Genomic DNA, 25,288 nt, shown 5'->3' on the forward strand with positions numbered 1-25,288 from the left:
AGAGCCGGGGTACGCGGCTGTGCCGGGTCGGGTGTCGCGGGCGGTCAGCCTGAGGCACGCGTACGGGGGCAGTGCCCCGCAAAATCCCGGCCCCCCGGCCCCGGCAGCCTCACGCTGGCCCCAGAACGCCGGCGGAAACCAGAGCGTCTCGAGCCGGTTTTCTTCTCCAGACGGTTCAGATGCTCCGCGTTAGCTGTAGCTGTTGCTGAGCTCAGCTTACACAAAATGCTCCCGAGGCCTCTTTCTCTTCCAAGTCTCGTCAAGGTTCGCAGCTCATTTGCACATCAGACACACGCTGATGGAAACAACTTTGTATTCTCCCGCAAGAGCAAAGGAGCTGCCTGCCGTGTGCCTCTGGCGATGTAACGGGCTGTCTGTTAACGCCGGCACGAACAGCACATGCAGGCTCAGTGCGCGACGGCGCTGGCACCATCCCCGTTCCCATCCCGGGCACACGAGCCCCTACCGCTCCCAAGCGCGCACGGCCGCACCGCCGAGCCCGTGCTACCGTTCACCTCGCGGCTGCCACTGCGCCTGGATTTGTGTGGGCGCGCACCCCCCGAGAGGGGCTTCTTTAATGAACACCCGTTTCGGGATTCGTTAAGAACAGCGCTACGGTCAGACCCGCTCAGCGGTGCCCGCCAGCGTTTGCCCCGTCTCTCTGCGGGCCTAAGCGAGCTTCGTGCAAAGCCTCGGCGCCCCACGGCTCGCAGCAGCGCCGGTGCTGGGGAGCACCGCGCAGGCCACCCCACGCCTGCGGGGCCCCGGCCGTGCCCAGCCCTTGCGCTGGGCCTCACTCCTCCCACCGCGCCCCTGACCGCGCCAGGCCCCGCTTCGGGCTCGCACCGACAGCCAGGCGGCTACTGCCCCGCGGGAGGCCTAGAGCAAACCCAACCGCACCGAGCGAAGCCTGTCGCGTCCCGATGACGCCGGCGGGCGAGCGGAAGGGGCGTGGCACGTGGGCGGCGGTGATTGGCCAGCCGGGCGGAAGCGACGGAGGGCGGAAGCGAGGGGTGGGGCGGGGCCATGGGCCGGCGGCGGTGAGCGGCGCGGGGATGGCGGCGGCCCGCGGCTGCCCCCCGGCGGGCTCCGGGGACCGCGCCCTGGCCGAGCTGCTGCTGGAGTTCTCCCGGACACAGTACCGCGCCAAGGACGGCGGCGGCGCCGCCGCTAAGGTGAGGGGCCCGGGCGCGGGGGGCGCCGGGGAGCGGCGGCGGTGGGGCGGGCCCTGACCGGTGGCTGTGCGCAGGTGGAGCGGATCGAGCGACGGTGCCTCGAGCTCTTCGGTCGCGACTACCGCTACAGCGTGATCCCCAACGTGCACGGCGAGGTCTGCGCCCACTACCCGCGGCACATCGTCCTCCTGGAGCGCGACGCCGGCGCCGGCCGCGACCCGTAAGGCCCCCGGTGCCCCGGTCCCGCACGGCTGATGGCCGGCGGAGGCGCCTTCGCGTTTTGTCCCAGGGAGCTTCCGCACCTGCCAGCGGCCGCTGCCGCTCCAGGCTCCCGCCGGCCGGGGGAAGCCCCGCCAGGCTGCGCTGCGGCTAATTATAGCCGGCGGTGTCAGCCGCTGGGTGCGCCGCTCCCGGGGCGCCCCTCGCTGCCTGCCAGGGCTGCGCTTCCCTGCCGAGCTCCCCCAGGCTCTTGGGCTTCCCTGGGGAAAGCTGCTAAGCTGAGCCTGCAGCTGCGGGGTGCGAAGGAAACGGGGTGTTTCAGGGCAGCGCCAGCTCCGCTGCATGCTGTCCTCGGGTAAACCTGAGCACAGCACTGGATCCTAATGATTACTGTGCTACAGCTCGCCCGGAGACGCAAAGAGCTCGTGGCCAGAAGCAGGACTGTGTGATGCTCTCCTTGTCTTCATGAAGTGCCTGTGGTCTTGCTTGGAAGGCCTCTGATTAGAGAAATCTTAGTCTGGAGAAGTAGCCTGCTCCCACCGTGGTACATGCGTTAGTGAGTGTTGAGGTTTAGTGAACTAACGGAAAATGCTTGCTTGCTGTTTAGTGCAAGTCTAAGCTAACATGTTTCTGGACTTTGACCCGCAAGCTGAGAATCGCATTGGTGTCACTTCTGGCTGAGCATTACCTGCTCCCTGCAGCTCTAATGACAGCCTCTTATTTTTTATTTTCTATTCCAACAAAACCTAATGTAATTTTGAAGTCTTAATTGTGTCTGTGACAAGAGTAACACATTCAACGGGATGGCGGTCACCAAGTTCCCCTCGCATGTCCAGCTGCTGCCCGAGGAAGGCAGACTGTCGGCTGCCATGCTGGCACGTGGACCAGGTGCTGTAGGAGGGGGTCTCTGGAAAACAGCCACAACAGATTGTCAGGTGGGAGAATTTCTGCTTGACAGTTAGATCAGATTAGAAAAGAAGAAACCTCTTGCTGAAAAAAAGGGAAACAAGTCTGAAGCTGTAAATATGACTAGGAGTGTCTTTGGGGAAGAGAAACCAAACACTTCTGCTTTTCCTGTTCTTGCAAGAGGAAAAGATGCTTAATTTTTCTGACGAGTATTCAAAACAAGTATAGTTACACTTAGTGCCCTCTTTTCTTCTGAGGCTTTTGCAAGTCAGCAGTGACAATTAACATTTTAAACATTGATTCTTTCACAGTCTTGATTTGCTGTCCTAGAGAGTCATGGAAACAGGCTACCGTTCATCATTCCTTGCCTCCTGCTTCCTGGGTGATAATCTCTGTAAAAGCCACTAAGTAATTTTTAGACAAAGTCAATTTTTAGTTTTAGTGTTGCACTCTGGGAACTAATTACAAAATAGAGACTGTTGCACTTCTTGTGTTATAGAACACGATAACTTCTTCCAGTAAATGGAATGCTCCCTCTAGGACTGTGGGTCTTTGGCTGCCTTTCATCTTTGTAATGTTCTTAATCAGCTGATAAGATCTTGTTGAAGCATGCAGGATGTTTCACACCTCTGAGAATACCAAGGGGTTTTGGAAGCATTTCTCACTTACGAAAAATCTGCACTGCCCTATTGGTTCTGCTGGTAGAGCTGCTTCTGAAGCCGTGTGGGGCTTCAAAACCCAAACAAAAAATGGGTATTTTTAACCCAGATTGGTTTCCTGATCCTGTTCATTCTGTAGCCGGGCAGCTGGCAAGAGAAAGGATGTTGCTTCATCAAAGTTTATTAACAGTACTCTGAAATCCAGGCAGGTGCAGGAAGGGTACAGGAGGAATTTGGTGTGTGTTTTCAGCCTGTATGCCCCTTGGTCAAGTGCTGCTCACAAGGAGCCGCAGAAAGTAGCAGAGTGTGTCTGACAGCCAGGGATGCCTTCCCTGTGCTTGCAAATCTCTGGTGTCCCTCCGGAAGGAGCAGGCAGGTGATGTAGGCAAAGGAAATCGAGGGATGTGCGCAGTTCTTTACTCGCTGTCTTAGAGCTACTGTGACTGTGCTTAATTGAAATGTCCAGATCTCAGACATGGGCCATGTCTTTGGTTTCACCTGATGATCCTGTTGTGTGCATGCACTCCAAAAAATTATGATCACAGGATCACAGCCGCATGTAATCTAACAATGTGAGACTTCGTTCCAGTGCTGTATGGCTACTGAAAGAGAAAGATCTCTGCTTCAGGCCTGTCTAAAATATACAGTTGCCAAAACAGTTGCTTGTTCTTATAGGAAATGTTTCCCTTGAATTAAAAAAGATTGATTCAGGTTTGGTGTCTGATTTTGGAGGGGAGGGTGGGCATGAAACTAATGCCAAGGTAAGGTTGCATAGCAGTATCTTCTGGAAAACAAACTTCTGAAGAACTACACACACGCGCGCACACACACAAGTCCAAAATAAAAAGAATTAAGATACACATAATTCCTTCTACTTCATCCCCTACCTTGTGCCAAGCAGCCTTAATGATGTTCTGATGTTCTTTCACACTTCTGTTGAAGAGTGCTCTGTTCTCTGAACTGTTTTCAGTAGATTTTACTCCTACCTATGCTGCATTTAATCACTTGCCCCTGTAAGAGCATTGCACCAGTTCCTCAGAGCAGCCTTTCCCCTTACTAGACTCAGCACCGCTATGTTTACTTATCATGTTTGTCTCTTGCTCAGGTTTAGCTTTACTGACAATGATTCTCAAAATGAGAAGATCCAAGAGCCCTGTTTGTAGCACAGCTACGATGGATAGCGGAGCAGGTCTCCCCAGTGCGCGTGCAGGCTTTCCAAGGAGCAGGTGTGGGAGCGTGGGAGAAGGGTTCATCCTACCGTGTCCCCAGTGGGGCACTGGGCTTCCTACTCGCCCTGTGTCCCAGATCCCTGCCAAGCTGCTCAGACTCATTCCCCAGGGCTGTGGTGCCTCTCCAGAGAAGGGCAATTAGTGTGCTGAGAGGTGAAACCTGTTGTCTCAGCTCCTGAGGACATGCTTCTCTTATAATTTCTGATCTTCCAGGCATTTGATTTTTACTGAATCCCATCTTCTGGACTTCGAAGCACTGCCATGGAGCTCTTCTGATAGCACCCTATGAAAATTCTTGTTTCCCTCTGTATTTGCTTTTGCAAAGGAAACATAAGGACAGCTGGAGCAGAGTGCAAGATGTATCTCTTTAATTACGTGTGTTCATTTAAAAACATCCCCACAAGCAAATCTATATATCAGAATCTCTCATAGTTTTAAAACAGTTTGGTATGGGAAATTATACACCAAGGCATCTCTTCTCAAAATGCTCACAGGCCGTTCCTGCAGCATGTGTTATTCACATGCTCTGCGAGGAGGGAAACAGATTGTGGAGCAGAGCTCTTGGCTGTTTGCAGTGACAGCGAGATCAGGCACATGCTTTTCTTGCCTGCACACAGTCTTACATACTCCTGTACAGAGTATGTTGCATTAGCATTTTCCTGTCTTTTCACTTAGCACCTTCATGTCCACAACGTTTAAAGATCAGCCGGGGTTCTTGGTTCTTGTTCTTTAAGTTCTGATATATGTCAAAGCTCTTTGGAGCTGGACAGCCATAACAGTTGTGTATATAGGGAAACATAAAATATCTTGAGCCTCCGCTATGAATTCTGAGAATTAAATCCTTTTTTAAAAAAGAAAAAGTAGGATTTGAAGGTCTTTTTTGCTGTTTCCCTGCTTCCACTGGCACTGCCTTGTATAATCTTTTCCACAAACAGATCAATTTCCATGTTAATAATAGAATATTTTTTTTAATCCTTCCCAGAATGGCATCTGTGGGTAGATTGCTCCACACTGTCACTGATTCTGAAACTCAGCAACTTTCTTTTGACTTCCAGCATAACAGTATTAATTTGTTCTTAGTCCAGCATTGTGCTTTTGAGTTCTTCTCCCTCTGCATTGTAAGTTCTCTCATTTGCCGTCATGTGTATATTCTGTCCTCACTTTATCTGCTCTGCCAGTCAATCCATGGTGGTTTCTTTCGCAGCATAGACTGTCCCCTGGCCATCCTAATCATCTTTCTGTGCCTTTTCAGGCATGGGTGGGTCACTAGAATCAAATGCCTTATCTCAGCTGGGATCCTGGGTTCTGCACAGTAATGCTGGTAGTTCTCCATCCCACTGGAGAGTTTTCCATGATTGTATTTGTCCCTTTTTTCAAACTTCCCATGTTGATAATGGGCAAGTATCCAGAGATCAACCAGTTCATTTAGGCTTTTCTATTGAGGTCTACTGGAAAGGGCTGACTGGAAATTCTTGTTAATCATCTCTAAGTGCATGGCCGTGCAGTTTTGTATGTCCAGTCTTCATCTGGTTTCTATTATGTCAGTCTGGATGCTTCTTCGATTCCTTGTGGAAGCTAGTCCACCCTGCACTGACTGTTCCTCCTGAAGGTCTGTAATTCAGAAGTCCGTTTGGATTCCTATCAAATGTAGACTGGTACTTGGACAGCAATTTTAATTTGTTTCCACAATGTCTCCAACTTGGAACACACTTCTATTTTTAAAAAAATCCAAATATAATTTAGTTATGCAGATGCAGCTGACATTAACTACCCTGCTTAACCCACTAGCTGATTTACAGTTATCTAATTACCCAGCAACACAAATGCTCAAGTGACCAGAAGTAAAGTTCATTGAGTGTTCAAGCTTTGATTATCTATTTTATTTATTTTTCCTTGTAAAATTACCGCTCTGATAGTGAATTCACTCTGATGGTAGTGCTGAGCTTCTTTTTGATGGAAAGGTGGTGGGGAGGAAAGTAGAACATGTATTTTTGTAGACACTGGCTTGCTCTGGTAGTCCTTCATTAGTAATCCACCTTAGTCTGTAGGAAACCATTCTGATGGTACTGCTCCTGAAGATACTTGCTGTCATGTACTGTGCAGCTGGCCTTTCAAAATAAAGAAAAAGAGACAGAAAAGCATCCATACATATTGTACAGCTGTGGAAGCAATTCTAAAAGAAGTATTCTCTTGCTTGCTAACTTCAGAGCTGGCTTCTAGGCAAAAGGGATGGGGATTATGGCCCAGGGTATCTGTAGCAGCTTTGCTGAAAGACATGTGAGAGGATGCTGTGTGTACTGAACCAAATCTCTGTCCACTAGGTTTGAGAGCACTGTGCAGGTTGGCAAACTGCAGGACCTTATCAACCGAAGTAAGATGGCGAGGTGTAGAGGACGATTTGTTTGCCCAGTCATTCTGTACAAGGGAAAGGTAAAGCTTCATGGGTTACCTGTCTTAACTTAGAAAATAACCTTTCTCCCTGCCATTCGAACTGTGCAGCCATGTCTTCAGTCAGTTGTCACCTTTCTGAATGCTGTAAAAATCTGTTCTTAGGTACGAGCAGGCAGCCTGTAGTAGGAGGTAGCATTTGCTATCTAGGCTGCATAAATCATTTGTGGAGACTTCAGGTTATTTTAACCACCATGTCGTGAGCATTGCAGCAAAGAGCTAACATTTTCTGTGTATGTATGTCCCTTCTGAAGGACCAAAGATATTTGGTCTTTGAGAGGGGAGAGACAACAGTTGTCACTTCCTGCCCCTTACTTTTCCCAGCGGTGAGCTCCTTTTGAGTAACTTTTCTCCTTAAAGATAGTTTCCCTTGTCTGTTCCCTGGGGATGCAAGATTGCATAAATGGTCTTAGGAATGTGTGGACTTGTCTGCAAGGGGATCTGTAAGAAAGTAAAATTAGTTTCATTTTTATGTGGATTATTTAAACCATATTGAAGTCCCATAGGAATAGTCTCACTTGGCATTTAAGTAGCTTAATTTGGTTTTCTTAGTTCAATTTAGAAGCACTGTATGAATAGCAAAACCATACCTGTGACAATTTTAATCTAGCTTGACTGAAGCCATCGTGGGATGAACCTGCTGACCTTTTTCTGCAGGAGTGAACTGCCCAGAGTTATACTGGGACCATTCATAATCTTATCCACAGGAATGTGGAAACAAGGCTCAAGTAGGGTATTAACAGAGCATGGAAGCTGCTAACTTGGCAGGAATTGACTGTGTTAGTGAATTGGAGAACTGGAAATGAAAATGTGATTTAAAAACTAGCTACAGATAAAGGTAATTGGGAGTCTGATGTTTTTGGAGAACTTGATCTGGACCAGGGTTGCAGGGGAGGATGCTGAGGGGCGGTAGCTGTAGGTACCAACCATTTCTAGGTAACATGAGGGAAAATAGGCATGAGACCTGGTAAGGGAAAGACCTGGAGCATGTGTGGTTAATAATAAAATCTTCCTCCAGCATATTTGCAGATCAGCAACACTGGCCGGCTGGGGAGAGCTCTATGGGCGCACCGGCTACAACTATATCTTCTCAGGTGAGTGAGGAGCCGTTTGTTTCTGCCTGGTAAGGCCTGTCGGTGCTGGGACAGTGACCTGCACGTGAGAGCAAGCCTCTCCTGAGAGCCAATGCAAAGCTCTGGCGTGGACCTGCTTGTGTCAGGCCCCCCGTAATAGAGCAAAGACTGAAATCTCATGTCTGTTTCCAAGCACCATAGTACAGGACGGAGTGCTCATAAGAAGCAGTGACAAAAGAACTTGAGGCTGAACAGGGAGTTATGGGAAGCATGTAGGCAAGTAAAGCAGCCCAGAGGATTTCGGGGACTGATTCCCAGACATCAGGGGTGGGAATAATGGAAGAAAGAGGGCGAGAACTTGCTGTTGTTTGACTAATCCTTGGGAATTAAATCCTGCTAATGGTGAGATATACTGGACTCTAGGGAAAGCTCTTCAGGGGGGTGTTGAGTGTCTGTAGCGTGGGATCTGAAGCCTGGCTTAAGTAAGCACTGTGTAGCAGTGTTGGGGTGTCCTTCTGGCTGTCAGCAATGGGTTTGACCTGCCTAGGTCCTTTGCAATGACAAGGAAAGAGCAGGCTACATTAGAAAACAGGCTTTTTAGGAAGAGGAAATGTGGGGAACTACTGAGAGCACTCACATGTGGAGAGAGGGTACCAAACCATGACCTTTCTAGGCACGTGCATGTCTTGTCAGTTTGGGGGTTGAGTTGGTTTACACAAGCTTCGGCTCTTAATGCCTTTCTTGCAGGAGGTTCTGATGATGCTTGGGCAGATGCAGAAGACATTTCAGAGGAAGATTCTGCACTTAGGTTTGTATGCATCACTGGGATGGGGAGAAGGGAGTTTGTACCAAAGCTGTCTGGCTCAGCCAATCAGTTCTGCTCTTTCCTAGGCTGGGCTTTGGGTACAGGCTTGAGACCGTCACCAAGCTTGGAGTCTTGCTTTCCTTGCTTTTGAAAGAGTCTGGAATGCTAATAGCTGGCTGAACCCAGTGTAACTGAAGCCTGCTAATCTCTTGCCAGAGGGAAGGGCTGGAGACAAAAATAATATATTGCCATTTAAAAAGGTATTTGAATTACACAGATGCGTTTACTTCATCAAAAAGTACTTCTGCAGGCTGAAGAAATTGTTCTGTATATTACGTGCTTGTTGCAGAACAATGAGATGTGGGGAGGGACCCTAAGCACCAAGTCTGCAGTATCAGTTTGTTGCAGAGTCTGACTGATCTGTGGAGACAAGGCTTGTGCTGTGCAGCTAGAAGCGGTTTGGGGAAGAGCTGTGGCAGTATGGTGCAAAGAATCAGACTCAGCGTGGTGAGTCTTCCATGCTCATCTTGCGTTGCCTTGTTCTGTCTTGCAGAAATGCAGACTCCCAGCTGTTTGACAAGGTCAGAGGGCATGACATCAAGCTGCTTCGATACTTGTCAGTCCGATATATCTGTGACCTGATGGTGGAAAACAAGAAGGTGAAGTTTGGCTTGAAGTGAGTCTAGGTTCATTTGTTTTTCTGCAGGCTTTGGATCGCAGCTAGTGTAGCCCTTACATGTGAATTGCTATTGAGTATGCACTCAGCATTCTGGGAGCAGTCCCTGAAGGAGATCAGTTAGCTAGTGCTGTAAAAAGAACCACAAGGTTTTAGGCCAGAGAAAGCTGCATCAACGGGCAAGATAGCTGCTTTCATCTGTCTTCTGCAGTCTGAGTAGGTTTTCTCCATAAAGCTTGTGGTGCTGCGACACTCACCCCTTCAGAAAGGGGAAAATAAAGGACCTCTCTGCTTGGGTATAGGAACAAAGGGAGGTGTTTCTCCTGGTATTTCTCTCAGGGAAAAGCTTTAGTGGTTTTGGGCTGTACCCAGTTTATTGGGATGTGTTGAGTAAGTTCTGCCCCACTCACTACTGCGTCAAGTCACGGCGCAGGGAGATGTGAGAGGTAGCTTTTGGGTTGCTAGTATCTCCATGAATAATACTCTACAAATGTCTGATGTTTTCCTCTTGTCCTGTGCAGTGTGACGTCTTCTGAGAAGGTGGACAAAGCTCAACGTTACGCTGATTTCACGCTTCTCTCCATCCCATATCCAGGTACAGGACTGATGTCCAGAGGGACTCCCAAGGGACAGGTGACAATCCGTTTCTGGGGACTGGGAGCTACCTGTGTGTGTGTGTGTGTAGTGAAATGACTGTGGCTTGCTGAATATTTCCTGTGCTCCCTCTGGAGAGAAGCTCTTTTAATCAGAGAACAGTGCAACAAATCTGGATGCTCTGGTAATGTGAGTCAGCATTAGGCACTCTTTGAACTAGCAAAATCATTTCTCAGCAGTTCTAATTAGTTCAAGCATGGAGAAAAAGCCCCAGAGGTGGAGCTGGGGTCAAGATGGCCTTTGACACCCCCACAACTCCAAACTACTACTTGGTGCAAGATACATATCTTGCTCTGTGTTATGTAAACCCCTAATTCCTAAGAGTATTTTCTAGTCCTGGTGTTTCAGAGCACCACTGTAAGATATCCTCAGTGCTAGGCAGAGCTGTTAACCTGAGCCTGCAATGTACGACTGAGATGCAGACCACTCAAGCCTGTCTCGCTGGCTATATTGGTCCCTGTGCCTAGCAACCACTGCTGGGTCACTTGCTGCACTCTTAAAGATGAGCTGAATATTGCTGCCTGCCTGCTGATGTCAGGCTTGGTGATAGGATTGGATGTGAGACTGCTGTGCTTGAAGTCTGTCTGCAAGAAAGGACTTCTTTCTCCCTTGTGCACCAGGAAATGGAGAGGAGGAAAAAAAAACAAAAACAAAACCCAACAAAACTGTTGTGGATGATCCAAACCCAAACTTCTCCTTGATTGCTAGTTGTTGCCCTTAAATGTATTTTCTTTTTTAAAAAAATGACGTGTATTTCCTTTCATATAGAAATGAATGACAACTCAGAGAAGCTGCATGAAGATTTCTATTAAGTTTGCCATGCAGATTGCCAAGGTGTACAGAAATAAGAGTACTGCTGGTTTCTGTAGCATGTGGCACAGATATATGTTGCTGCCATATGCCTCGCCATACCTAGAACATGAGAGAGACAGTGTACACAGGTCTTTTGTAGGATATGTAAAGAACGAGGAAGATATAAGCTGTAGCGTTGTTACTGTATGGGGATCTGCATACTATATGCAATATTCAGTGATGGTCCTTCCTCTTTTGCCATCTGGGACAGCTGCTTTCTTTTAGCAGCTCTTCAGTGCTACAGTAGAGGTAAACCTTGTAAAACTGGAAATTCTGCCTGCAGATGTTGCCTGATTTCAGCAGTGCTGGTCCATAGGGAAATGTTGTCATTCTGTTAAATCTAAGACATACACATCTAAGGATGAGCAACCCATCTAGTGATTGGCCGAGTGCCATGATACATTCTTACTGATGTTTCCAGGTTTGCATTACAAGATACTCTGTTTATAATTTGTCTCTAAAGTTACTCTGAGATCCTGTTGCCTTAGGTGAGTGACGCAGTGTCCAGACATAGAATCTTAGCATTGTTTATGTTGGAAAAGACCTTTAAGATCATACAGGCCAACTGTTAACCTCACGCTGCCAAGCCCGCCACTAAACCTTGACCCTAAGTGCCACATCTACATGTCTTTTAAATACCTCCAAGGATGGTGACTCCACCACCTCCCTGGGCAGCCTGTTTCAGTGCTTGACAGCCCTTTCAGTGAAGAAACTTGTCCTGACATCCAACCTAAACCTCCCCTGGCGCAACTTGAGGCTGTTTCCTCTTGCCCTATTGCTTGTTACCTGGGAGAAGAGACCGACCCCAGCCCAGCCCAGCCTCCTTTCAGGCAGCTGTAGAGAGCGATACGTCCCCCCTGAGCCTCCTCTTCTCCAGGCTGAACCCCCAAGCTCCCTCAGCTGCTCCTCATCAGACCTGTGCCCCAGCCCCTTCCCCAGCCCCTGCCCGGCTCTGGACACGCTCCAGCCCCTCAGTGTCTGTCTGGGAGTGAGGGGCCCAAACCCGAACCCAGGGTCCGAGGTGCGGCCACACCAGTGCTGAGCACAGGGGGACGGTCACTGCCCTGGCCCTGCTGGCCACACTGTTTCAGGTACAAGCCAGGATGCTGTTGGCCTCCTTGGCCACCTGGGCACACTACTGGCTCAAGGTCAGCTGCTGTCGACCAGCACCCCCAGGAACTTTCCCACCAGGCACCTTCCCAGCCTCTTCCCCAAGCCTGCAGCGCTGCGTGGGGTTGGTGTGACCCAAGGGCAGGACCCGGCACTCAGCCTTGCTGAGCCTCACACAATTGGCCGCAGCCCATCAGCCCAGCTTGTCCAGATCACTCAGCAGAGCCTTCCTATCCTCAAGCAGAGCAACACTCCCACCCAAATTGGTATCATCTGCAAACTTACTGAGGGTGCATTCAACCCCCTCATCCAGATCGTTGATAAAGATACTGAACAGAGCTGAGCCCAGGGGAACACCCCTGTGCCTGGCCGCCAGCTGGATTTAATTCCATTCACAACTACTCTTGGGGCTCAGCTATTCAGCCAGCGTTTTACCCAGTGAAATGACTGTCTAGGGTGAAAGACTTGGGTTAAAGTGGGGTATCTGTAGAAACTTTTGTGTTCTGCAGTGCAGAAAAACCCTCTTTTCCATTTGACTGGTAGTTGGCATTTGTAGATGCCTCTACTTACTGCCATAATCCCCCCATTCTTTGCTTTAAGCTGTTCTTTAATTGGAGTTAAATCTCAACTGACAGATTGCTTCCTGACTCTGTTTTGAGGGCTAGTGCTGTCCTTCCACAAAGATTATTTTTTTGTTATTATTTTGCCGTTGGTGTTACTTGTGACTTGCAGGGTAGGAATCATTGCCTGTGCTCGGTGCCTGGCACAGGCATGTCGTGGTAACGTGGGCGCTGTGGCACCGCTGGGACACACACGGTACATCGGGAGAGGTGTTTTGTGTAGCCTGCAGGCAGCCGCAGTGCTAATGGTGCTGCTCAGCTGTGACTAAGTGACTGCAGTTTGCAGCAGAGACTTCAAATAGTTGTTTTGAGAAGAACAGAGCCAAAGGATGAACTTGAGGAGGGGAGGGCTTGGGGGAAACCTTGGAAGTGGTTATGTACCTGTTTCCTTCAGACAGGGCAATTCACATGTTTGAAAGAGGAGACTTAAATGTGAGAGAAATCACAGCCATGTCTGACAGAGCCCTTTCTTGTTACCTGCAGCAGATGCCCTGTGAAAGTTGGCTTTCCCCAGGGCTCCGCCAACACCTCCTTTTGCTGGTTGCTTCTCACGCAGCATGACAGGCTGATGCCTTAGATCTGTGCAAAAGCCAGTGGCCCTGGAAAGTGTAGCTCCTTGGTGAAACCTCTTGTTTGGGAAAGAATGAAATCAGTGCCTCAAACTCCACGTTTGCTGCGTGTTTGGAGTTTGCCCTTTGCTGTGTGAGTGTGTTCACTGCCAAGTGCTCTGGGTTGTTGCTGCTGGGAGGCTGTGCTGCACCCTGTACTGATGATTACTGCTCTTCTCTTCCTGCAGGCAGTAGTTTTGATTGGTCTGGTGTTCTGGAGCCTGGGGCTGCCAGCACTTCCAGTCCCACAAGGCACTTCAGTTGTTAGATATCAGTTAGCTGAACAGTTGCTCATGGTCTTTTTTTCTTGCAGGCTGTGAATTTTTTAAGGACTACAAAGACCGGGATTATACAGCTGAAGGTCTTATATTTAACTGGAAACAGGTATATGGGTATTGCAACATGGAGAGCTGTGGGCTGTACCGGGCTTAAGTCTTGCCTCAGAGTTCCTGAGTGATGGTATATATGCCATGCTTATTTCTGATCACAAGGAGGAAACCAACAGGACAAACAAAACAGATAGTGAATGTACTAAATTATTCATTGTAAAATTCCTATGTAAAATAAGTGAATTGTTATCCTGAAGTCCAGGATGCTTGACCTCTCATGGGCGGTATGGGTTGCTCCTGTTTTTGAATTTGGTGTCTTATTGACAGCCTCTGTTCTCAGGTCTGTCTTCATATTCTGTGTCCTGCTGAGGAAGATTATTGAGTGGAGCAGCCCTACAGGAATTCAGAAACTAATGTGATTTGTCCCTGACTTTCACCGTTGGGAGCACAGAAAAGCTCCGCTTATCCAGTAGTCCTTCTAAGAGGCTATGAGTTAATTCTTAGCACTTTTTTGCATCCAAAGATGCTTTGCTGAGATGTTTTCTTCTAGGTGCACCATTTGGCATTTGTTGTTTTGTTTTTTCTGGAACTCGCTGCCTTCAAGTCATGGCTTTTCTCTGACCAGTTGTGTTTGGGTTTTTTGCAGGATTACGTAGATGCTCCATTAAGTATCCCAGTCTCTCTGACCCAATCTCTGAATATTGATTGGAGTGAGTACCAGGTGAGCAAAGCAGGTGTCTCTGTGGGAGATCAGAGACTCACTCAGGAAGCATCAGTAAAGATTTGAAGTCTGACTTGCTCCTGTTGCCATAATCTGGCTCACTTCATACCGTCCCAGCGGGAGCAAGACTGCTTACTTGACTGTTCAGAATGGCAGTGGAAATCCTCTACCCAAAAGCTCTGTGGCTTGGTGTGTCCCGAGGCAGCTGACTGTAATGTCAAATCTTTTTCTGTAGCTTGCATAAAGCTTGCAATCCATTGGGGAGATACGTCACTAACAGGGGTAAGGAGCATGCCAGGAAAGGGAAAGCAGGATTACTTGTTGGCAATCTTCGCTCGGCACATGCTTGCAGTGGGCAGGCTTCCTTGGCTGCGGAGAGTCCTGAGAGAGGTCAGCTTACCTTATGCGAGCAGTAGGCCAGTGACTAGGCACCTTCTTCGTGGGCATGCAGGGTGCCTGTCCTGTAGGAGAAGAGTAGAAAATCATAACTGACCGTGGCGTGTCTCCATTCCTTATTATTGTGACAGCATCGCAAATGACAATTGGATTCTTATGTTTTCCCAAGCTTCAAGGTTTACCTTTGTCTGTTCATACCAGGGAGCATCCCCTTACACTGCTGATTAGTGTGCTCCATTTCACACATTGGTGGACGTACCAATCCCCCCAGGTTTTGTGGTGATTGACTGCTGGAGCGTGTTGTGCTTCTGTGCTCTGTGGCTGGAAGCACTACAGAACTAGCAGAGCTCCCTGTGCTGGGCCGGTGTGGGTCAGTCAGTGACATAAATAATGTTTAAGTGCCAGCGTAAGCAGAATTGCAGAAAAGTAGCTTGCAGTGTTGAAACAGAACTAATGGGACCACAGCGTGTTTATGGCTAGAACCTTGTTCACTAGAATACTGAGCAGCCAGTATTTTAAAAAGGATATTAAAAATGGAGGAGGGTGTAATAAATAGATGCAGAAATGATCTGAGGACTGGAGAAGGTGCTTCACTTAAAGCTGAAGTTCTCAATCTGTTTAGCTAATCACAAAGGTGATGGAGGGTTGACTTGATTAGCGTGTAAGTACGTTTTCAGGGAGAAGATACTAATTCTAAAGCACTCTTCAATCTGGGGAAGAAAAGCTGCACAGGAAACAATATCTGCAGTCTGAAATCAGACCTTCAAATAAGGAAAAGCATTCTTGTGTATTACTTTTGAGGATGATCTATTGGAACATGCTGCCAAAGGAGCAGTGAGCTGTCACCCCTGGCTGAGATGTTTCACTGGGCAGAGATATTGCCAAGCACAAGCTTCAGGCTGTATTTGGGGCAACTGAACAAAACTTCCTGGTTTCTGCTATAGAAAGATCAGACTGGATGATGAGATAATTCCTCTGGCATAAGCACAAGATTGGGTTGAATTGGGCAGATAAAAGACTTTGGAAGTATGGGGTTTTCTGCCCCAGGCTGAGCGTGTTCCTCATTTCCCTACTCTTTTGTTGCTGTGCAGGCTTCATGGCAGAGCAATATGTTCTTTGACTGACAGTAGTCTTAAGCGTGGTTACACACACAATGCGCACACATGCAAGCACACAGCAAGTGTTCTATTGCTGGGGGTCAGATGTTACTTATACCGCTAACACTGTCACAATGAAACATGTTTCCCTCTCCTTGCCTTTTCCTTGCTAATGCGATCCTATTTTCCTGAAGCTAGTTCTGCCTCTGATCAGACCACTGAAATTCCCTGCGTCTTCTCATGACACAGTGGTTAAGAGTGGCATGCTTGAGCTTGTCCTGATGTTTTTCACCTGCATCTCTTGTAGTGCTGGAGGTCTCTGAGTTCAGAGCCCTTCTGTGGTGCTGCTGCTACTTGGGCGTTACTGCACAAGCCCAGTGCCTGTCTGGAGCAGCTGGGAGTGGGTCAGCCCTCTGCAGGCAGCCTGCTGGGGCCGTTTGCAAGGGCCGTAGAGTTTTGAGCAAAATGCTTGGGTTGTGGGAACGAGCTGCTGACTTTGGCCTACTCGCCCCATCGTGCTACTTGCGTCACATACACAACTGTAACATGGCTGCTGAGCCCTTTGGTGAGGTGCACGTGTGCAGGGGGCTGCAGAGCAGGGTCAGCACTCCGCAGGTGTTTGCTGGCTCATGTTAGTCTCTGAGCATGGGCTGCTTGGAGCTTTGGGGCTGCTGGCAAGCAGGTTCTGTGCCAGCCAAGCAGACAGCAGAGATGTCCTTTTTTCTTTTTTCTTTTTCTTTTTTTCTTTTTTTCTTTTTTTCCCCCACCTGGTCTCTTGTCCCAGCGTGCCTTTTGCAGAGGATGGGGGGATTGATTAGAACACCAAGGGGAAGGTCTGTCTCTCCGAGGAATGGCTGTGGGATTATTTCTGCTTTGGTGGGGTTCTGGATAGAGAAGCCAAGAGCGTGGCAGGTTCTGAACTGCCAAACACCCTTTTGTTGTGGGCAGACCCTTACCATCAACATTTCCCTTTCTGCAGAGCTGGGACCTCGTACAACAGACACAGAACTACCTAAAGCTGCTGATCTCCATCATCAATAGTGATGGTAAGGTAAACTCCTTGCTCCCAGCAGTCTAACCGGAGCAGTCGCTGTCTCTGGAAGAACAGCTGATGATATTAGTGCCACTGTGGATCAGTTCCCAATACAGAAGAGATACTTTATAGAGAGCTTCACTTCTCTCCCTTCAAAACAGGGTGATGATCCTAGCATCTCAAGGCTCCAGCTCCCTTAGAAAGGGTCTTGCTGGTTCCTTGAGAACTCTCTCCTCCCAAGGATGGAGGGATATCTGAAAACTTTACCTAATGTTTTACTACTTCAGAGCTGAAGAAAAGAAACATTTTTTCCTCTGCTTGTTGACTCCAGCTCTTATTTTGCTGGACACCCGTGTTTTGTCCCGCCAACCCAGGGTCTCATTAGGTGCCTACTTAAGAGCCCTTTCCATCTTCTGTCATCACAGCCACCCCAACTCTTTGAAGGGTAGATATTGCCCTGTGTTGGCATCCCACTCCCTTTGGGCACTGTGACTTTGTACCTAGCACCGTTGGACAGATGGAGCTGTGGCTGGCTCCGCCAGCATGGCCATCAATAGACTCCTGCAGCAGCTGTGTTGGGACACACTGCAAATTTTGTGGAGAGCCCAGGATTTGTGCCCTGTGTGTGGCTCCGCTCAATGTATATCGGTAGGAAGGCTGGTGAGACTGAAAAAGTGGTGAGTTGGAGCAGGTTTCTCTCTGATGTGGGGATACATTGTGATGGTGAGTTGCAGCTGCGTAGGTGTATGTTCTGCGTAGCAAAGTGATGTTCATACCTAGTGACTTCATGTCCTGAGCAGCTGTCAGAACCAGTACAGCACATCAGCTGGGGCTGCTGACAACCCAGGACACTCTGAGCAATTTGTTGGCTGCCATATGAAAGACAAAATGTTCTGGCTTGGTGGCTGAGCTCTGCGCTTGAGCCTGGGCTGTGGGGATGGAGGGTAGCTTGTCTCTACAGATTTGCCATAAAGAAAAGTTGTTGCTCTTGTTGAAACATCCGGTTTTTTTCTTCTTCCTACCTCTGGAAAAGATGACAGCGGGCTCCTGGTGCACTGTATATCCGGCTGGGATCGAACTCCGCTTTTCATCTCCTTATTGCGCCTCTCCTTATGGGCTGTGAGTACCTAGCTGACCTGCTCTGCTCCTGGGGGTGATTGCTTGGAGGGTGACTGTGTCACCAGGAGGTGGTGGTAGAACAGTTAATGTTCCTTTTGAGGGTCTTGGCTTCAGAGAGGTGTGGTTTGGCTTTGATGTGGAGCCCAACACGCTGTCCTGCCATCAGACACAATATCACAGGCAGGTAGAGCAAGCTGGGCATCTTGGATCAGCATGACAGTGTTCAGTAGATTGTGAATTCCCATGTGCCCAGGGCTGCTGCCTGAAGGTTGTTCTCATTTGCTTTGCAGGATGGGCTGATCCACGCGTCGCTGGAGCCATCCGAGATTCTTTACCTGACAGTGGCCTATGACTGGTTTCTCTTTGGGTAGGTACATTAAGTTTTACTCACACAGATATCCCTGCATAGCAGGCTAGAAGCCTTCAGGCCTCATCTTTGGTGTTTGCTTACAACCAAAGGTGGGTGTTGGGGCAATTCCCAATGAGCTGTGACAAGAGAGGCTGATGCTTTTGGTTGGTTTTTTTTTTACCTGGAGGCTCAGGCCATCTGGCGGTTCATGACAGCTTGTGCTTTTCTGCTGATTCTGGCTTCCTGCATCTGACTGAGCTTTCCCTTGCTCTCTTTTCCAGGCACATGTTAGTCGATCGACTCAGTAAAGGAGAAGAGGTGAGTGTCTGGTGGGGGCAGTGGATGAGCACTGCTTTTTGTTCTCAAGGTACTTGTTTATGGTAGCAGCATTCGCTGCCTGCTTCTGGTAATATCAGTGGTCTGGCTGGGATCTAAAAAGATTGTTCAGGTGCTGGAAAGATGAGGCAGGAGCCTTTCCCATCACTTCCTGATGCATAAGGTATATAGGAATGCTTTTCTCTCAGTCTGCAGTTTGGTTGGTGGGTGTTAGTCCTGCCAGTTCCCCTGCGGTGCCATTAGTGTTCAGGCCCCTGGTGAAAGGGTGCTAGGACTTGCTGTTCAGCTCAGCAATGAGAAGGGATGCTTAAGGCATGTGACTCCTGGGAGCTTGTAAATAAAGTTGTGTTGTCTGGCGTGCTTGTCCTGAGTGCCAGCCCTCCTGCCTGGATGCTGCAGCTGCATGTGGTTTGCATGTCATCGTAGGCTCATGGAGCAGCTTGTGCTGGCTCCAGTGTGTGTATTTGGCGGGGTGTATCTGTGGGTATACAGATGGGTCTGGGAGGCAGTTAAAATTAGTGCAACTAATTCTCTTCGAAACTTTTACTGTTTAACAGCAAAAAAATGATTGCTCTGACTGTAGATGCAGTTCACTGTAATACTATTTTTTGATACAAATAGAGAGGTGGGGAGTATGTCTAAGCCTTTTGTTAATCCCCTGCTCCTCAGACTCTCACTTCACTAGGGGATCCCCTGCCTCTGAGCAGCAGAGCCAGGACCCTGGCCTATTTTCCATCTTCCAGGGGTCCAGGACCCCTGTGTTGGTATTGTTATTCCCATTCATTCCTTTCCCAGAGCTCTGCTGGCTCTAGCCCGGCAGCTCTGCTCTGCCGCCTGCTTGGCCCAGGGCAGAGCTGGCAGCTGCAACAGGAGAGGGGTGCATGGCTGCCTCTAGCACTCCCTGCTCGCTGTGGCAGGAGGAGAAGGGCTCAGCTCTGCGCGGGTAGATGGGGTGGCAGAGGCACCGCAGAGCGAATACCACAGAGCAGACGTGCGTGGCAGGGCACGAGCTTGGGACCACAGATGCTCCAGGAACCACATGCTTCCAGGTGTGATACAGCTGTGGTGCGGAGGTGGAGCATGCAGCTCTAACCCTGCCAGTCCTGCTGGGCTTGCTGCTTACCTGGGTGTGTAAGCAGAGGCTGGGGGCCATCTCTTTTCCATTCTGCACTGATGGCATAAGTACCTGCCGTGTGCTTGCAGCATGTGTGCGAGGCATTGATAGGGGATTTGTCATACACCTTCCTTTCTGGGCCTCCCCGTGGCAGGGAGAACAGAGGGTCGGTTTGTGTAAGAGAAGGCCCAGGATGGGATGGTGGCAGCCTGTGGCTGGTAGCTGCAGATTTCTTGCTATCTCCTCGTCAGCACCTCCCCGTGAAGATAAGAGGCTGCATGGAGCCTCAGGTTCATTCCTGAACCACTCTTCTCTCTCCCTTTGCTCAGATTTTCTTTTTCTGCTTCAATTTTCTGAAGCACATCACCTCTGAGGAGTTCTCTGCTGTGAAGTCGCAGAGGTAAGGAGCCTGTGCCTGCTGCTGCATGGGCTGCAGAGCCAGGGAGCTTGTTAGTGCTGTTTCTTTGGGGAGATGGAAACCCTGGTGTCCTGGCCCAGTTTTCTTTAATTTATTCTGCACTCTGAAGGCTGCAAAATGGGGACGAGGCTTGTGAGGTGCCACGTCGTGCTCTGAAAAAACTGTCCATGCTGAAATGTGCTCTCTGCTTAATGACTGTCCGTGGCTGCTTTAGCACGGATGAACCCAGAGATATGTGCTCTGGCTGAAGCAGGCTGTGCAGCAAGCTCCTTCAGGCACTGCTGGGGGGAGCGGGGTGGCTGTTCTTCAACAGACCGCTAAACGTTAACCCCTTCCTCTTTCAGGAGGGGCAGAAAGAAATAAAGCCCACCCTGGAGACTGAATAAGCACATCTGCCTGCAGCCTGTTGCCACCCTCTCAAAGCACAGGGGATATGGGCTGGGACTGTTAGGAGAGTCAGATACTGCGCACCGGTCCCATCCCCTCCCTCTGCCCCTGCACAGCTAACTCCTCACTGCTCTGATACTGCTGGGTACTACAGAGATCTGGCTATGGTCACCCTCCACGCAGCGCTGAAGCGTGGTTGAGGTAACTTTGTCTTTCCTTCCCCAGAAGGAAGAGTTTGCCGCCTGGCTTCACCCTGGAAGAGATCTGCATGCTCAGTGAGTGCTGCTGCCAGGCATCGGTGTCCCTGGGTGCTGGTAATGGTCGATTGCCCTGGGGGGCTTGGGTTCCCAGCCTCAAGGTGACTACAAATGGCTGTGCTTCCCTTGGGGCCTCACAAGAACCAGCCCCAGGGCACGGGGGAAGCGTATTGCTTAAAGGGAGAGAAGGTGAGCAAGACCAAGCTGGTCTCCAGGTAGCTGTGTTTTCTTTTCTCTAGAACAGAGAGATCGAGGCAGCACCACAAGTCTGAGCAGTGACTTCTCCCTGGGGATGGAAAGCTCCCCTGGAGCAGCTGGGAGCTTCACCTATGAAGCAGTGGAGCTGATGCCAGCAGGAGCACAGGCTCAAGCAGCATGGTGAGGAGATAACCACTCAGTGGGGCTGCAGAGCAAAAGGTGCAGGTTCTGAGCACGGTAGAAAATATACTTCTGAAGTCCCTCACCCTCCAGGTCTGCTCTCTGTGACATGGGTTTGTTAGAGGGGAGGGAGGAATTTGGCTGTCAGAGGCTTTGCTGCAACTTGTGCTACAAGAGCTGCACCAGAAGTTGGAGACCACCCCATGTTCAAGACTGTCAGGCTTCTGCAGGGATGCTCCTGAAGCTTGTCCCCTGATGAGGGTAAAGCAGCTTTATTTCATTTTCACCACTTTCACTGTTAAACTTCATCCAGAAAGGATTTCATTACTTTTAAAAGATGGTTCCGAACTACCCGGAAAATAACATTTGGCAGCAGCCTCCCCAGGGAAAGATAGAGACAGTTTAGCTGCCCTAAAATGAAATCTCATCAGTTTCTGGAAGAGATTATACAGGGGAATATCTGCAGTTAATGGTAAGTGGGCTGGGTGGCCAAGAATCCCCTCTAAAGTTTAGCCCTTCTAACAGCACCAGGCGTGTGAGCTGAAAGCAGGTTGCTGCCTGCAGCACTGCTTAGAGATGCTTCTGGGGGGGGGAATATGCAAGTCTTGGTGCTCCCAGTTGATAGAGGGTGACATAGGAGCCACCTGGGGATGCAGGTAGCTGTCTGGAAGCAGGGACTGGGGCAGGTATCTGGTGACTCTGCTGCTCTGGGACGGGCGTTGTGCTTGCTTGTGGAGTTTCTGGTGCTGTTCGGGGATTTCAGAACCTTGCTGTAGGGTTGCCCCTCTCAGTTTAATTTTTCTCTCCTCTCCCTCAGCACATGTGAAGATGCTATTTTATATTGCAATTATTTTAAATTAAAACTGGGTTGTGCTGGAGGCAGTTGAAAGTCCTTTGGGACTGAGCCTGCAGCCATGCTAGTGGCAGCAGCCTTTCCGAAGCACATTGCGATTCAATTTATAAAACGCTGAGAAGAGGGGAAGAGAGAATCTTCCTGCAGAATCACAAAATGGAGACGGGGAGTCCTAAACTGCATTTGCCAAGTGAGCAGCACAGAGTCCTCTTTAACACACAGAGCCTTCCTATCCACAGCAGAGTGACTGCAGCAAGTAGAGAATAACTTTCCACTTGCCTGGCTGCAGGGTAGTAAACTGGAAGCATTTGTGTTGCTCTGAGTGCTTAGGATATACAGACTAGATCCTGCAGCACAAAACCTACACATGATTTTCACAAGATGTGAAGTGACCGGAGCATGCTGGAAAAGATCTGCTGCACTTGTGTATATCACAGCTTGGTTTTGTGATGTGTTTTCTAACTCTGGTTTGCTTTCATTCATGTTGGAGACGTGGGGCTGTATTGGGGCTAGCTGCTGCTACCACAGGGATGCTTTGGGCCCGTGCTGTGGGTGTGAGCTTGGGGAAGGGAAGGCTGTGAGCCTTGCCATGAGTGCTTAGCAAGAGGACTGGTCATGGATGTCTTGCTGGAGGTTGTTGAGACTGTTGTGGAGAACAGGTAGGGCTTGATACAAGCTGGGTGAGCTGGGCTGTGCATAGTGTGACAGGGGAGAGGAGGGGATGTGCTTCATTGTGTTGTCCTGAAAACAGGTAGCCTCAAGGTCTCCTTGCAAGGAGAGGCATTTGGTTTTCAGTTGTACAAGCCTTTTTCTGCAGGCTGTGCTGGGAGATGTTGGCAGCTATAATAACATGAGATGAATAATGCTTGAGAGAGGCTGTGGTGTGATGTTTGAGGGTGGACACACTTCAAGAAATGGAGAGGATATCATGCTTTCCACTGTACAATGAGCCTGTCTTTAGCTGCAGTAGCTGACAGTGCTCAAGATCTCAAAGCTCAAAGAGATGCCCTTCCAGATTTCAGGAAGAACAGCATCTTTTCTCCTTGAGTTTGTTTGCTTTAGACTTCTCCTTTTTACTTGTGTACATAGGGACATCTTTGCCCAATTCACGGTGGTTTTGGAAGGGGAGAAATTCTTGGGACTCTTCCAGGAGAAAAAAAAAAATTACATCAAAAACACTGATGTAAGAAAGAAAATCTTCTGAACATGGAGCAGCAGTGATATGAATTAGTCCCAGATCCGTGTGCCTGTTTGGCATGTAGCTGGCTCGTACTGCAAGTTAAGGCCTGATGCAGCAATGGACAGTGAATCATGCCCAAGTCTGAATATGCTGGCTAGAAAAGCAGCTAGAGCAGTTCTGGGCTGTCAGCACAGACAGGGAGAGGACTGAAGTGCACCTACATCTGGAGTGACTGTCAGCTCTGAGCACGTGGTCAGAAGTGTGGTCAGTGATGCCTGAAGAGAATCACTAAAAGCGAAAATAACACCGGAGGTGTGGGGGAAATAACGCTGGTGCTGTCTCCCTGTTACCCTCATCAATGTGCACGAACGCCCACCTGGGTTGAGCTCCTCGGCTGATACGCTCTGTAGTTAGAGCAGATTGAAATGATCTTTCCCTGCTGGGAGGCCCCTTGCTTGAGGCATTTTTACAGCTAGACTAAACAAAGCAATCGCTGTATTCGTGTGGGCCGATGCATTCTCCTGTCTCTGATTTCCAGGTAACGTGGATGTGATCTATAAAAGAATGGGCTAAGATGGGTTGAGCTCAGTGTACCCCTGTCACTGAGCGGTTACCGTGACTCACGGTTCCTTGGGAGGGAGGAGGGCAGGTTCAGTGGGAACAAGAGCTTGTAGCTGCTGGGGTAAAATCCAGCCTGTTGTGGAAAGGCTTCCTAGTTGGAGTATGTGGGAAAGCCAGCTTTCTCACCAGAGTCCTCCATCCCACAGGAGGAAGAGCTGTGCATCATCACCGCAAGCCGTGCTCTGGAGCAGGGCACAGCAGTCTGAAGACAGGCTGCCTTCTGCCGGGATGGTCGAAGTCAAGTCCTCCAGCTCCTCTTCATCAACCCATTCTGATAACTTCCTGAGGATTGGAAGCAGCCCACTGGAAGTGCCCAGATCCAGGTGAGATGGGATGGAGTACAGCATTTCTCAGCAAAATGAGTGTCTCGTTAAGGGAGTGCAGGGCTGCACTTGTGTGGCTCTAAGAACCCCGAAGCATACGCGTATCTACAAACAAGCTTCAGGAAGCCTGTTCCTCTCTTAGCCTGAGCTTGTGTGAAATGCTGGCCATTAAACACAGAAACTCCCGCCTCAGCCCATTTAGAGGAGTGAGGAACTGTGCTGATAACAGCTAGGCGTCTGTTCTGCCTGCCCTCAGTGCATGCTTCAGCTCCTGAGCTCTGGCATCTCTGCATCCTGCATGCTTGGAGCTCACAGCGCTTCCTCTGTTAAAGGCGTCCACAGGGGTTTGAAATGGCTGTGTTGTGCGAGGGAGGAAGCCTTTCAAACCGAGCAGAACTCACTCTGCATCTTTCCTCTCCCCCTTTCCGCCTTGCTGACCTTCCTGACACTGCAGGTTGGAAAAAAATCTGGGTGCTGGTGGCAAGCAGAGGTAGAATCTGCCGGGAGCAAGCTGCGAGCACTGTGCCGGCACAAAGGATTTCACCTGGAAAGCTGTGTGTTCCCACTGGGGAATGGGGACCCTGGACCTGATCCTAATCTCATGCCGTAACAAAGGATATTCTGGCACCCTTCTGGAGTCTGATGCTGTGGTAGGGCAAAGTCGAGTGGTGAGCTAGGCTAGGGAAGAAAGAACAGAGCCTGTGGAGCAGACACCGTGTGTTTAGGCCGACAGCGGATAAAGAGGCTCTCGATAAGAGGTTGCTGTTAACAGCATCAAATGCTTGTGTAGTCTCTGCAGGTTTTCCAGTGAGTCTTTTTCTATTGATTCCCTTCAGAAACAGCCACCAGCCAAATTTTAGTACTCTCTCATCACGTGGAAAATAAAATTACAAACAAGTAAAGCACTGAAAATATATCAGACTTTCTTACCAAGTGCCTTGATTCCAGAGAAAAATCACCATCTGGCAGTTTTCATAAATAATGCTACTGTTCTCCCCAGGGAAAAGAGATCAATGGAATGGTTTTGAGTTGTTGCTGGGACCTACCTCCACGTTCTCTGTAAAATGAAACAAATCTCCCAAGAAGAAAATACTGGGAAGAGAACAGCTTGCCTTGGGGGCTGCTTTTGTTCATGACGGTAGTGCCGCAGTTCCTGTGTGTGGTCTCATGCCATTCCCAAGACCTGACAGGTTGCTTAGTGCTGGGCTGGTGGTGAGCGAGCTTGCAGCAGTGCTGTGGAAGAAGCGGTTTATAATGTTTCAGCCAGACTCTGCTCTGCGAGAGTGAAGAGGAGAAACAGAGTAAGCATTGAAGGGGCTGAGCACCCAGTCCCTGGGGTTTAT

General features: G+C 49.4%; 1 protein-coding gene across 3 annotated transcripts in view; it reads left to right on the forward strand.

Moving 5' to 3' along the window:
• Positions 1-1,012: 1,012 nt before the first annotated feature.
• MTMR14 (myotubularin related protein 14) overlaps positions 1,013-25,288 on the forward strand; it is a 34,366-nt gene continuing 10,090 nt past the window's right edge. For 2 of the 3 annotated variants that reach the window (XM_055707435.1, XM_055707436.1), the window contains exons 1-17: positions 1,013-1,175; positions 1,250-1,395; positions 6,510-6,618; positions 7,655-7,730; positions 8,457-8,517; positions 9,068-9,190; positions 9,712-9,785; positions 13,348-13,418; positions 14,010-14,084; positions 16,557-16,623; positions 17,644-17,729; positions 18,020-18,096; positions 18,360-18,396; positions 19,858-19,928; positions 20,559-20,608; positions 20,830-20,968; positions 23,769-23,945. In XM_055707435.1, the coding sequence (XP_055563410.1) occupies positions 1,056-1,175; positions 1,250-1,395; positions 6,510-6,618; positions 7,655-7,730; positions 8,457-8,517; positions 9,068-9,190; positions 9,712-9,785; positions 13,348-13,418; positions 14,010-14,084; positions 16,557-16,623; positions 17,644-17,729; positions 18,020-18,096; positions 18,360-18,396; positions 19,858-19,928; positions 20,559-20,608; positions 20,830-20,968; positions 23,769-23,945 (1,559 nt within the window). In that variant the 5' untranslated portion in view covers positions 1,013-1,055. The remainder of the gene's footprint in view (positions 1,176-1,249; positions 1,396-6,509; positions 6,619-7,654; positions 7,731-8,456; positions 8,518-9,067; positions 9,191-9,711; positions 9,786-13,347; positions 13,419-14,009; positions 14,085-16,556; positions 16,624-17,643; positions 17,730-18,019; positions 18,097-18,359; positions 18,397-19,857; positions 19,929-20,558; positions 20,609-20,829; positions 20,969-23,768; positions 23,946-25,288) is intronic. The other variant, XM_055707437.1, reaches the window with a different exon arrangement.

Source organism: Falco cherrug, chromosome 4, assembly GCF_023634085.1.
Source record: "Falco cherrug isolate bFalChe1 chromosome 4, bFalChe1.pri, whole genome shotgun sequence".
Taxonomy (NCBI): Eukaryota; Metazoa; Chordata; class Aves; order Falconiformes; family Falconidae; genus Falco; species Falco cherrug.